The sequence below is a fragment of the Chaetodon auriga genome, chromosome 8 (assembly GCF_051107435.1).
Source record: "Chaetodon auriga isolate fChaAug3 chromosome 8, fChaAug3.hap1, whole genome shotgun sequence".
Lineage (NCBI taxonomy): Eukaryota > Metazoa > Chordata > Actinopteri > Chaetodontiformes > Chaetodontidae > Chaetodon > Chaetodon auriga.
The window spans coordinates 27,447,095-27,460,802 of record NC_135081.1 but is presented as its reverse complement, the minus strand read 5'-3'; the positions used below and the strand labels follow the sequence as shown (position 1 = coordinate 27,460,802).

The following is a 13,708-nucleotide window of genomic DNA, read 5'->3' as shown; positions in this document are numbered from 1 at the left end:
TATCAAAACTACACTTTAATAACAGAGAAAACAGCTGTGCACATTCACATTGTTTACATTGTCAAGACTGAAAACATGTTAAAAAATAAAAAATCTACACAGAAACTGAAACAGTGGGAGATCAGACGTGAAACATCAGCTTTTATCTTCATTCAGGTCATCTCATCTCCGCCCCTTCTGAAGGGATTTGATTGATTGATTGATTGATTGATTGATTGATTGCACTTCAATAATCCCCAAGGGGGAAATCCATTTGCCACCAAGTCACATCACACAACAACATACAATCAACAGGACAGACAGACACATCATGACAGGGCACAGTACAACACACAGTACAGCAACACACAAACATGTGTTCCACATAGACACTGACAGGACACAACAATCACAGCAATACCAATAAGTAATTCAGGACATCATGAATTAGTCAACAGCTCTTATTAAAGAGTCTGATTGCTGCCTAAATCTCTCAGTGGAGCATCTGGGTAGAAGGAGTCTTTGGCTCCTATCACTCACAGTGAAGACGCTGTGCAAAGGATGATCATCCCTTGACAACACACTCCTCATCTTCCTCATCACCCTCGTAAAAGAAAAGCAGAAGCTCGACATCATAAACAGCCCAGACAGTCCTGACGTGGCGGTCTATGGGGAATTCCTCAGAGGCAGCGTAAAGGTTAGACAGACGTGTGAACAGCACAGAGCAGAGGTGTGTGGGCGTCATTCGTTTCACTTCTCCTTCTGAAAGGGCACTCGGGCTCAGTTCTCACTGAAAGTGGTCCACCTCCACATGTGATGAAAGCAAAGTGTTTTCCACATGAGCTCACCTGTCTGCCACAGTGTTAACCATTACATGCCTGTAATTTAGCCTCGACATCATTTCATGTCTCATCTTATCTAATCTATAGACTCGTACTTCAGAGCACTGCTGGACGAGCCTGAGATCTACGAGCTTCACCGCCAGCGTCAGCGTCGGGCACCTGAAGACCCTGAACACGTCTCAGCGGGCTCTTAATGAATGCACTGCATTTAATAAACAGACTTCACAGTTTAGTCAAAACACACAGGAGGCTTAACAAAGAAGAAATCACACATTCTGTCCATTAAAAAAGAAATCATGAGCGATCAAGGGCAAAAAAAATGCTGACTCAGCTGTTCTGTTGCTACAGTCCGTGTTGGTCTGCTGTGACCTTTAGCTTGTGGCGGCTAACTTTGGTTCCTGCTGACACAGATTCCAGATTTGATGACTCTTGATGGCTTCACATTCTTGACCCTGGAAACGATGGTTTGACCGACTCAGTCAGTGTTTTCAGCCGCGACTCGCTGGATGGATCTTAGCCTTTCAGTGTATCTGGTATTCCTGACACCTTTGCACAGCTGCACTTCTTCTAAATGTTCTACAAACTCTATTTTGAACTTTATTTTTATATCTATTATTCAATGGTTTTATTTCTATCTTGTGTTATGTATTCTATCTATTCTAATGTCATCCTTAGTTTTCTATTATTATGAAGAATGTTTTACTTTCCATCTTATTTTACATTCATATTGGCACTCTAGCCCTATTTTTATGAATCTTTATCCTTTTATCTTTCACAGTTATTATCAGCTGGGTCTTATTTTAAATGAATGTTCTGTTCATTCTGTCTCCTCTTTTTAAGGTGAGACCCTCGGTGCTTGTTATCTCTCTGTTGCAAAACACCGTCAAGCTACATTTCTTGTATAAAAGGTGTCTACAAATAAAGTCTAGCATTATTTTCTCCTATTACTATTCTGTCCCTCCAGAGCTAAGGCCTGCGATGACATGACAGGGGTTGGTGTCCGTCTCCGCGTCCGGCTCAGCGTCCGGCTCAGCGTCCGGCTCGGCGTCCGGCTCTCTGTGCTGCCGGACGATCCGGGGAGGAAGATCCTGCTCTGTCCACATTCGTTTTAGCTCCTGAAGGGTTTTCTTCCGGCTGGTCCTCGTCCTCAGCTGACGGTTTCAGGGTCGGGGCATCAGTTCATACAAGTCTGTGATTGTGATGAAAGGTTTCTTGGTGTCCGCAGGCTTGTTTTCATCAGAGTTGTTGCTCATTGGACAGTTTATAAAGCTGAAGATGAAAGTCCTCCTGCTCATGCAGCCCAAGCTGATTTTTACTCTTCCTCTTCTTTTTACTAAACCAATCATGCACTAAATTACAGGTGGCGCCCTTTGAGGACAAGTGACAGATGTTACAGAAGCTGTTTTGTGGATTCCCGGTCGTCAGGTAGCCAGTCTTCCAATGCAGCAGGATTTTCCAGCACCATTTTAATCTTTAAACACAGACATGCTTCATCGTGGGAGTTTTAGACAATTTTGGACCCAAAGTATATATCAACATTAAGTCCTTCTTTGCAAGCGGTTTGAGCGGTGCATTCAAGTAAATCTCTTTCCTTGTTCTCTTTCTGTTTCTGTCTCTGAGGATGTTCTTCAAACTGACCTGAGGTGGAAACAGGAAAATACTTTTAGTATCCGGTGGCTTTGTGACGTGACTCAGAGTCAAGAAGATGAAGCGAAGCCACATGAAGAGGGCTGTTCAAGAAGCTTTGTCACATTAAAATATGTAAATGCTGCTGTGGAAACTGTGTGTGTGTGTGTGTGTGTGTGTGTGTGTGTGTGTGTGTGTAAGTGGATTCCATGACTTACATAGCTCAAAAGGAATATTACAAGTGCAAACATCAGCACTGCGATGGCAGCAATGACCATGTAGGAGTCTGTCATCAGATCTTCTGTGGGACTGTCGGGACAATCTGGAAATGAAAACAGAAATGAAAGTCACTCAGGGGTGAACCTGCATGACCTGCATCACATGACCCACTCAGGTCATGATGGCAGCGGTGCTCACATCTCATTCACATTCTGCTAAAGGCCTTAATATCGGATGAGTTGAAGCACATTCGGCTTTGCAAAACCAGCAAAAATCTTGAGACATCGGACTCTAGTCTGGAAAAAATCCAGTGAGAATTAACCGAGCCCATCATCTTAAAAACAAACCAATCAGCAAGCTAGATTATGACCAGATGGCATGAGTGTTCATCCTGAGCGCTGACTCACAAACCTCAAGAACAACTCCTTAAACGAGGCGTCGTACATCCAACACGATGCACAGACGACTCCTCACCTCAAACTTGGCTTTTTTTGGACGGATAAAGACTCATTTCACTATTCCTGAACAGCTGTAACGCCTGTTTTGAGTGTGAAGACACAGTTCCTCTGATGGTAACTAGTAAACTTCAAACATCCTTCAGGAAAATGATGAATCTTAAAGAGGTGAGGTTCACATTTGAAAGCAACATTCATGTTCCCCTCAGGATGAACCATGATAACTTCAGAGATTCTCTGACTGAGCACCATCATCAGGTCAATATTTTGGTTCACGACCAAACTTTGACTTTTACCTGTCACAGTGAGGAGGACGTGCCCCTCCCGGTTCTGCTCTCCCACAGGTGCGGCCAGGTGACAGGTGTACACGCCGCTGTCCCCGCACGTCACGCTGGGCAGGAAGACGCTGTGGGACTCCCCCAGCAGCTGCACCTCTCGCTCCACGCCGGTGTACCATTGCGTGGTGCCGTTGGGGAGGTCTTTGGTCAAAAGGCCGCTGAGACGAGGCGACGGAGGCTCTCCGACCTGTGACATCATCAGAGTGACATCATCAGAACCACAAAACAGCTGAATGGGAAACTGATGTCAATCTTATCAATACTTCTACTACTTCTGCCACTGCACCACAAGAATCTCTACTTCCATTGGTGGTATTATTACTACTACAACCTCATGTCAGGATTATTTTATCACACTATCATATTACTGCGAGAGTACTTTAAGACTGAAGTACATACATCTCAGTGAAGGTCTTTTACTTGTAACTGTGTTTATACAGTGTTTTATTTTTAACTCAAAGGAAATGAATACTTCCTCCAGTACAGTTACTTCAGCATAGTTGTGTAAAGTACATTTCGTAGGTACTGTACTTACATACAATTTTGAAGTACTTATACTTCACTTGAGTATTTCTATGTTATGTTACTTTGGTTCTACTCCACAGCATTTCAGGGGGGAATACTGTACTTTTTACTCCCCTACATGTACTTAGCTTTTGACATAAAAACACATATAATGCGTGATGCAGTATTATGCTAGTAATCTACCCAGAAGTATATAACGTAGTAGAGTATAAAGTATCAAAGATTGACTTCAAAGTGAAGAACTACAACATTAAAATGCTCTGAGTGTGTTCTGATGATATGTGATATGACAGTGAACGCAGTCATTCTGCATAATAAGTACTCTGAGACTATGGTATTTCTACTTTTACTTTAGTAAAAGATCTGAGTGCTTCTTGCTCTGCTGTTAAGTGATACCACTGAAAGTACTTCCTCTACTGCTGTTAGTTGAACGTCAGCTCAGAGTTATTAAAGTTATTCAGTTTAAGTCCTCCACTTGAAAGAAAACGAAAGAGAAAGTGTTTAGATTCAAATGAGCCAATGAGAAATGTACATGTACGACGTCTCCATCCTGAAGCTTTATGAAGTGAAAGTATTCTTTGTCAGTATTCATGGCTTGATTCTGTCAATGTTGTTATGTCCCAACGTGCAAAAACGCGCCATGAGCGTCTGACTCACCTTGTACCACCTCACAGCTATGTACCGGACCCCCGGCTTGGACTCAGCCGTGCACTGAAGGGTACAATCAGCTCCAAACGATGACTGAACCTCCAGCACGCGCTCGAGGACAGGTGTGCCCAGAGCAAGTCTCACACCTGAGGAACACAAGAACGAATACATTAGGTTTATTGTGAATGAAATAGAGAAGCTTTTCCTCATTACCCTGAACAGTGACTAAACACTGGAAGCACGGTCGCTCAGAGAAAGACGCATTGTGTCTCATGATAAGATGAATTTTTGAAACACTCACACAGAGACAGCAGCAGAGCAGCGTTCAGAGATCCCGGACTCATGATGCTCAGGTGGAGAGGAGAGCTGAGGAGCTGTAGCAAACGATCACAGTGACAGTGAGATCGAGCTTATATTGTATCTCCGCGCGGGCGGCGTCAAGCAAAACCGAAAGTTAAGACCCGGCTCACTCTGGCTGCTCGGCTCATTACGCAGAGAAAATTAGAGGACAGGCTGCGCAGCTTCTCCTTTGTACTTCACCGTTTTTCTGCCTCTGGTCTCTGGGTAAATCGGCGCCATGCTGTGCAGTAATAGGATGCAAGCAGCCGTTCTCTGCTCATTTATCATTTCTGGTGAGTATGTTAGCTGTCTTATGATAAGCCGGTTGTTGTCTTGATCTTTGTGGTCGGCGGGTCATGTTACATGTTGCGAGAGGTGACAGTTACGCACGCCAAACTCCATCTAAAAAATGGCGATTACATGTCCCATCGGTGATAACTACGCACACATTCCCCAGAGGACACACTTTCAGGGATTTTATTATCAAATTTCGTGTCTAGGAAAAGTCGGCGGAACAGCAATGCCGACAGGTGGGTCGATAGCGTGGGTATTCCCCGTTACCTGCTCAAATCCGTCGTGACTCAACTACACCAGAGTCAATTTAAAAAAAAAAGAAAAAGACATGAGCCGAATCGAAGGTCGGATCCTATAGACTTACAGATTCGTTGAGCCGTCTTGCTTTACTCACTTTAGACAAGTATTGAAATAAAACAAGTAAAATTGACACATTTTTGAATGAAGTTTGGCATGGTTTCGTGGGAGCGCGCGGATGGATTGACGTTTTTATTGTGTGAATTAGAGAATAAAGGTAAAGCGCCTGTGTACACAGATTATTTGCGTTTTGTTTACTGTTTGGTGATGTATGTTTATGCTGTGTGACCACTGTTGTGACCGCCTTCCGTTTGGCCAATTGTAGTATTGAATTGCATCAGCCGCATACTTCGCTTCAAAACAGCATTAATTATTTAATACTTTAAAACTCCAGTGACATTTTGCATTTGTGGTGCCTCAAACTAATGGTCACAATTTAAAGCATATACTAATATGTTATTCGGACACCATAATGTAGAGTATAAATAAAACTGTTAACCGTCCACAGAAAGTGAAAGCGTCCGCAGGATTTCCCCGTGCTTTCCCTGCAGGTAGTTTCCAGTGTAAAAGAGAAACGAGATAATATTTGTTCAGTCAGCTCTGGAAATTCCTACAATGAGTGATGTAAATTTAAGTACTTTGTTTGGTTACTGTTATTAAACACAGGCTGGCCAAAAAGCACAGAATGAGCCAACAAGCTCTCTAATGAAGTCTAAAACAACACGACTTGAAGGTTTTGTCTTCACACGCAACTAATGTCAATATAATAATAATAATTATAATTATACAGCTCTCTTCAACATTAAGCACAACGTGTTCTCAACATTAAAGACATGATCATCAGATTTAAATCCACCATGTGGATTTAAATCTGATGTTTTCAGAGACAGAAGAGGGAAGAGCATGATGACAGGACTTCTACGTTCACTAATGGATTAGGATTTCGTTGCAGAGGTTGTCATGGTCAATGCAGAGGTGACGGAGATCAGCTCGCCTTATTCCTGCTGTGGAAAACAACCTGCAATTGAATTCAGGCAGGAGTGTGAAAACACCTGGGATATCAACAACAAGGTAGAAAACACCCTGCACACACAACGCTGCTAGTCTCCCACGCAAAGAGCGACTCGCAGTTTATTTTCAATCTGTGACGTTTCTCTGCTTTAACTTTCACTCAAGCTGATACAAACAAGCTCAAAGAAAAGCTGAACAGGTGAAGACAAAACACCTGCCGCTGCAAACTGCCATTTCAATTCATATGAGCCAAAAGGGTTCAAATGCAAACATGAAGTCACATTAATTTCAATGATAATTTTGCTCGAGAGTTCCCTGTGAGTGCTCGAGGCCCATCAGTCCAGACTGAAATATCTCAACAAATACTGGATGGATCGTCATGAATTGTGGCTCAGACGTGCAAGTTTCCCCTCAGGATGGCTTGTGATAACTTTACGATGCTCTGATTTGACATCTATCAACATGTTACTGTTCACTTTGAGCAAACAGACAATAAAACTGACATTCCCATGAGCCTCAGCTGGACTTTCGTGCTGATTAGCAAATGTTAGCATGTCAACGTGCAAAACTAAAATGATGAACGTGGTAAACATTTTACCTGCTGAACTTCAGTGTGTTAGCATTGCCATGCTAGTGTTGGCTCAAGCGCAGCCTTAGCACAGCCTCACGGAGCTGCTAGCATGGCTGTCGACCTTTGTGCTCCCTGTTGACTGTGAAGTTCACTGCATTTACTGTCTTTTATTTGAGTGTCTGAGTGAGAAATGACTGCTCTGTATACAGCAGTACCTTAAAAAGATGACAGTGAAAACAAAGAGTGGTGTTCATGGCGCGCACGCTACTCTCTGCTAATGAATGATGCAGTCGTGAAACTGTGCACTTGTTGTGTGCATCTTTGAGTTGTAATGAGTGCAGTTTCTTCCTCATAACGTGAGCATTTTAAATCCAGCAGTGTTTCCTTCCATTCTTACTTGCGAGCAGGCTTCTTCTTCTTCTTCTTCGCTGCCTTTGTTGGCACCTTGCAGCATTTCCTGGCACGTTACCGCCACCTGCAGATAAGCAGAATAGTGTGAAACACTGGCAGGATCGTGCACAAGAGAAGCAGAAGAGGAACTGAGGGGTCAAAACCTCCCTCAAAACGTGTCACGTCTAAGCTTAGGATGACGTATTTGTACCTGCAGATTCAACCTGTTTTCACTGTTCATGAAGTGATTTTTGTTTGTGGGGTTTCGTTCTTGCAGAACATCGCCCGCTCCAAGGGTTCGTCCACGCAGTGCATTTCTCCATGCAAGAAGATTGAAGGTGGAGTGATGACGCTGGACGAATGCGTGGATGTAAACGTTACCGTGGTGTGCCGCAACGTAGGTTCACCCACTTTAATATAGAAGGTTGACTTTATGTGGTCGGTGTTTCCAAACCCAGCACTCAGATAACAGTACATGATGTCTTAATTTGGCCCAGTGGGTGCACCCCAACGCCTGACACCAGCCAATCACATGTTACCAGCAGCATAGATGCTACTGAATGATCATAAGAACGGTACAGCCACAGTGTGTCTACATGATCGTCTCACTCTGCCATGACTATATGGTGCTACTTCACTTTACCCATGAAGGAGTCGCTACCCTAATGAGTGTACAGGCCACAATTTAGCATATAATTGAATACTTATAGAATGTAGCTCAGAGAATATTAATAATAATATTATAAATCCAAGATGAAACTGAGCGAAGGGACTGGGAGAGAAAGGAACAATGACAAATCCATCTGATTCTTCAGCACCGTGGATTCGTCAGTGGACACAGTTAGATGGCTGATATTTCAGAGTCGTGGTCGTAGATTCTAACTTCAAACCTGAGAGTCAGAAAAGGATCAATGACTCAGGAAGACTGGACGAATGTATTCACCTAAACGGCCTCTCTGCTGGGGATGGAGATGGGGGGATTCATCCCTCCTCACCTCCATGGCTGCGTAGTGACTGCAGCTGCTAGTCTTCCCACACACGCACTGTATGGTACGATGCTAACGCCTGCACATTTATCATTGAATTCTTAGTCAGGAAAACATGCTTAAAGTCGGTTGAGTTTAAAAAAATCAAGTGGCTGGCGGGTGTAGTTCGGTAGAAAGAAAATAGTTCCTATGTGAAATTGCTCAAAAGCAGGTCTGTGGATTATCTGAGTCAGCAGGTCGTGATTTCTGGGAGGAGATGTTGGATGTGAAGGATCTCATTTCACTCTTTACAGGAAATGAATGTTACGGTGGAGAAACGGATCTACCACTACAGCCAACCCTGCTCTGGTTCCCAGTCAAACAAGATGGCGCCAGGAATTCAGGGTGAGTCTCCGTTCACGCCGACAGGCTGATTCCTGACTGTTTGTTTAGATTACAGTTTAGTTTCCAATCACATTCTTTCATCGAGAGATTTTCTACAACTGTTAATGTCACCTGAAGATTTGAAACAGAAACAGAGGAGGATTTTTTTGCCAGCATTTTGGTGTTATGGCAACCTCAGGGATCAGGGTACCTCATCATAACGTTAGTATGCTGCTATAGTGTTAATACACTCGCAGCTATCAGCTAACATGCAGATTAATTACCGTGAGCATTAAATCATGGACACGTTTGATAAGGAAGCATTTAGCCGTAGTGTAACGCGTACTTTGAGATGCTAAATGAATCAGCTTTGTGTGATGGAGGTAAATTCTCACCTGTGTTTGGTTGTTCTCCTGGCTGCAGGGTTCGCTGGTCTGTCGCTGCTGGCTGTGCTGATCGCTGGATTGTTCGTGATGTAGATCAATCCCACTGAGACCAGCTGGATTCTCCATTCAATGCTGCTGTTTATGGTATAGATCTCAGGGCTTTTCCTCTCTTATTTGTGCCTTGCTTGCTGCTGCTTTCTTCAGAAAGGCTTTGAAACGCAGCTTGCTCCTATATTACTTTTAGATTTTATTGTGAAGGGAATATATTTCTAGACATATTTATCAAATCCCTTTTCTAAAAGTCTTAAATTGCGCACATCAGTTTTTGTCCCTTATTGTTGGTCCTCTCCACAATGATGAAAATGATGTCGACTGAAAGCCTTCACATTCTGCGCTGACTGAGGTTTATGCCAACATTTCAAAAATTATAAATTCACTTCTTTTACTGCCACCTTTACGTCACCGGTACCTCTCTGTGGGCTGCATTGTCTAAGAAACTGACTGAAAACAGTGTTTTCAAGTGTCATGAATTGGGCACGTCCATCTGTTGCCTTCTTTTGTTTGATATTCCAGGATTTAAAACAGTAACAAAATGATACTCTAATTGAAGTACTGTTATAGTTTTCTTGCTTTGCTGTGTCACAGAGCGACACAAACAATGTTAGAAAATGATGGAAAGCTTCGAGCCTGTGGACAAAAAAAAAGATTTTACCGAATGAAGAGTTTCTGATCAATTGGAGTTACACAGGATTTAGAAGTTTACATGCAGCCGAAAGACTGAAATCACACGTTCATGTTTGCATTCATCACTTTGCCAAATTGATGTTTACGAGACAGTCATGTTTGGTACTCAGGACTTCTGGTAGCTACAAACCAAATGTAAACCCAGAAATAAGCTGATTGATTGATTCCAGTCATGGCTGCCACAGGAGGCTGGTTTCTCAGCTTCAGCTTCACCTCTCTGTGTTTCTGTACTTGAAGGAGATGAAGTGAAACAGAGTGCACTGACGACGCTATCAATCACTGTGATCGTTGTTACTAAAAATCAGCAGGTGTTTCAGCTTCCTGGAAAGAAGGTCAGAGAGCGTCGCAGCAGGAAAGAGCGTCTGATTGTGTGTAAATGAAGGCTGATAAAAGCACAACAGGTTGTTTGCAGACGACGTCACGTCACTCTTTTGTTGTGGCACGAACTGCAGATGGAGGGCAGGAAGTGATTTTCTGCGTATCAAACTCTTTAATATCCAGAGGAGTCGAGTCCGATAGCGGTGGAAATGGTGTAATGTTAGCTGTTGTTTTAAATCTGTGGCGATGATTTAAAGTCACAGCTACAAGCAACACGACCAACACTTGTTAAATCAGCGTTAACGGTTTCACATCAGACAGCTGAACAAAAAAAAGTACCCTGTCTTGTTTCGAGATGATCCTCATCTTTAGTGCCGTTTCATTGGACCTTAGCGAGTGGTTAACCTCGCCAACAACCGTAAGGTCAACATCAACGTTCAGCACCGCGGCGCTGAACGTTTGCTGCTCGTTAATCCACAGGACACTAGAAGCTTGAAAAAAACAAACAGTCATCTTGGAGCACCTTGGTATCGAGGTCGTGGACCAACCGCTAACAAGAAAGTTGTTTGCCTCCAAACTTTTGTCTGCTTTCACTTGTTTTCTAGAGCAGAACGACGTCTGAATGAGCAGATGGTTGTTTTATCTGCAAAACTTTCAGTTTAGTTGAAAAATCGCTCCTCTTCATAACTTAAAGGTCACATCCAACATGTGATCTGATTTTGTTTTACCTACCTCATAATTTCATTATAACTAGCACAGTAAGAACTTTCCTCCATCTCGTCCACCCTCCACCGTTTTCACTTCCTGCCCTCCGCCTGAATTTAATGTCACATGACTGCTCCATTCACGTTTATCAAGAAGCGTTAGCCTCTATTTTTAAACCACTTTGTGCCCACCTGACTTTACCTGAGCTGCTGAGGGAACTTAAACCGCTCATGATGATGTCTATTATATTTAGATGTCTGTTCCATTATTATGTGAAACACTGTTTATGCACTTTCAAGAGACCCAAAGTAAATATAAGCTATTTCCTTCCTTAAGATAAACCATGTGTAAAGATGTAGCTTTACCTGCACTTTAATAACACTCTTCTTTCTAGAACACGACGGTTATCTGTCACAGTTGATCTCAGCCTTTATTTTCTCTCCTGTAAAGCTGCAGTGTGTCAGACGCGGCCAGAAATTTAGTCTAAAACATTCAGAAAATGAATATTCAGCAGAACGTGAAGAAGTCAAAGACGTCTGTGTATTGTGTTGTTGCAGAGATATCTACTGACGTTAGCATGCTAACCAGCTAGCTGCAGCCCGTCATGTCCGTAATACCAGTTTACCCCACAGGAGGCGACAGTCTGATATTACAGCCCACTTTAGCTTCAGTTTTAGTTGAATTAATGTCTTAATTCACTGAATTAAATGTGAGGACATTCTGGTTCTGCACGCCGCTGATGCTCGCCCACTTCGCTCGGGACAGTTTTCCTAAAACCGGCCTCAGTTGGTCTGGGACGTGTTCGGTCCTGATCAGACTGTGTTCACGGGGAGCCTGCTGAACCTGGATCAGTTCTCTGCGGTTTAAATACCAACAATCCGGTCAGCTGATAGAGCCACTAGCTGCACGGCCAACTGAGCCAAACGGCTAATGGCAGCTAGGAGCTACAGCAAGAGTGAGCAGCAGTTAGCGAACACGCTGGCAGAACGCTGCCCCCTGTCTGTTTGGAGTGACCCTGACAGGTGGTCAGTTCTGACACACTGCACCTTTAAATCAGGCTCATTTGAAATTAATGTGTTAGCTTTGTAGCTAATTAACATTGAATGTGAACAGCTGCAATATCCAATAAGTGAAGTAAACTTTTAGCTTTTTTTTTTTTTTTTTTAATGTGAAAATATTTAAGTTTCTCCCTCTGTGATGATGGAAGATGTCAGACATTTTTAAGTGGTTTAATTTACCCTTCAGCTGCTCTTAGTCCCTCAAATCAACGAGTCTGGCTCATAGATTGGACCTTGAAGCTCTCACGATGCTCTTTCCTGCTTCACGACTGCCGCAGACCTTGTTGATCACATCGCTGAAGTCGGGCATTAAGCGTCCTGTTTGCTGACAGATGCTTTGCTGCTGTCGTTGGGGAAACACTTTCAGGTCATAAACAGTGATGCTCCATCAAAAGCAGTCAGTTAAGAACACAGATCTGCAGTATTACTATGCAAGCTTTGGGGAAATAAGGTTCTTGTTCTTTACTTGTTTTTTAAACACTGAAAATATTATTTTTTTACTAAAAAATTTTCAAACTCTGAGCTGAATGAAAAAATCAGCACCTTATGTACTTCTCTGTACTGTATTTTCTACTCGTATTCATGTATTTGTAATCATGTGTTTTTTGTTTTTATTGCTTACATATCAGAACTACTGACGGACAGACAGACTGCACTGACTCATGTCTGTTTGTCCTCTGATGTGTTATTTTATACTGCATAGACCAACATTTGTGTGCAGTTCTTCTTGCATTGTTGCTGTTGGGGATAAAATAAAATCCAGCAATAAAATCCATTTTCTGTAATCTGTCTCAGAATTTATTAACAGATTCTGACGTGTAGTTTATTTCCACAGTACGTTTATATATGATATTTATTGAGATATTTATATTTATCTTGTATTACTGAATGTGGTCTAGAGGATAAAGTGGACAAATTATGTGACTTTAGAGTAACACCAAATATGTGTAAACAGCAGAATTCTCCATTTAAAAGTTCCTTAAAGGTTTTTCTCTTTTGAGAAGTTTTAAAATTGCTCGTTAAAATTCACTTTTGTGTCATTTTGAGCTTAATTGTATCAGCAAGAAATATTTGGTCAGTATTTAATAATCAGCAGTGCTGTCAGCTTCATGCAGTAAAAGTACCGCAGTGCTGTCAGCTTCATGCAGTAAAAGTACTGTGTGTGCAGTAAAATGTCTCCTGTGTCTGGTCTCTGATTCTCTGTGACTTTATTAGTTTGTTCGTACTGAAGCTTCAGTGTCAGAGCAGCATTTGACTGTAGGAGCTGCTGCAGGTGGAGCTACTTTAAACACTTCATATGGGTTCAACCTCAGGGTCTGGCCCCTCCAAAGGGTCAGCAGATCGATCTGAGGGGCCGTCAGATGATTAATGGGAAAAGAAAGAAAAAGAAACTAATTTGATTCTTTTCTCTAGTTTTTCTGTGAAATATTGGATAATTTGAAGTTATTTAAATGAAACCATTTGAGTTTGGAGGAAAATCTGAAAGGTGATAAGTAATCAGATTACTGCCCGATCGTCTCACAGACCTGTCACTGAGTTTTTGGTCAGCAGAGTCAGAGGTCTGGAATCAGCTCGCTCTGAGATGGAATCTTTCTGGGATATTTCTGAATTTTT

The 13,708-nt window shown here is 42.5% G+C and overlaps 2 protein-coding genes across 2 annotated transcripts; one reads left to right on the top strand and one right to left on the bottom strand.

Moving 5' to 3' along the window:
• Positions 1-5,017, bottom strand: cd83 (CD83 molecule). Its single transcript, XM_076736574.1, has 5 exons — positions 4,934-5,017; positions 4,642-4,778; positions 3,418-3,646; positions 2,666-2,769; positions 1-2,459 (listed from the first exon to the last, which is right to left on the bottom strand). The coding sequence occupies exons 1-5, from the start codon at positions 4,974-4,976 to the stop codon at positions 2,295-2,297; spliced, it is 678 nt and encodes a 225-aa protein (XP_076592689.1). The 5' UTR covers positions 4,977-5,017; the 3' UTR covers positions 1-2,294.
• Positions 5,018-5,121: 104 nt separating this feature from the next.
• On the top strand, positions 5,122-12,877 carry LOC143324245 (uncharacterized). Its single transcript, XM_076736579.1, has 5 exons — positions 5,122-5,264; positions 6,515-6,633; positions 7,812-7,931; positions 8,814-8,904; positions 9,307-12,877. The coding sequence occupies exons 1-5, from the start codon at positions 5,210-5,212 to the stop codon at positions 9,360-9,362; spliced, it is 441 nt and encodes a 146-aa protein (XP_076592694.1). The 5' UTR covers positions 5,122-5,209; the 3' UTR covers positions 9,363-12,877.
• Positions 12,878-13,708: the final 831 nt, after the last annotated feature.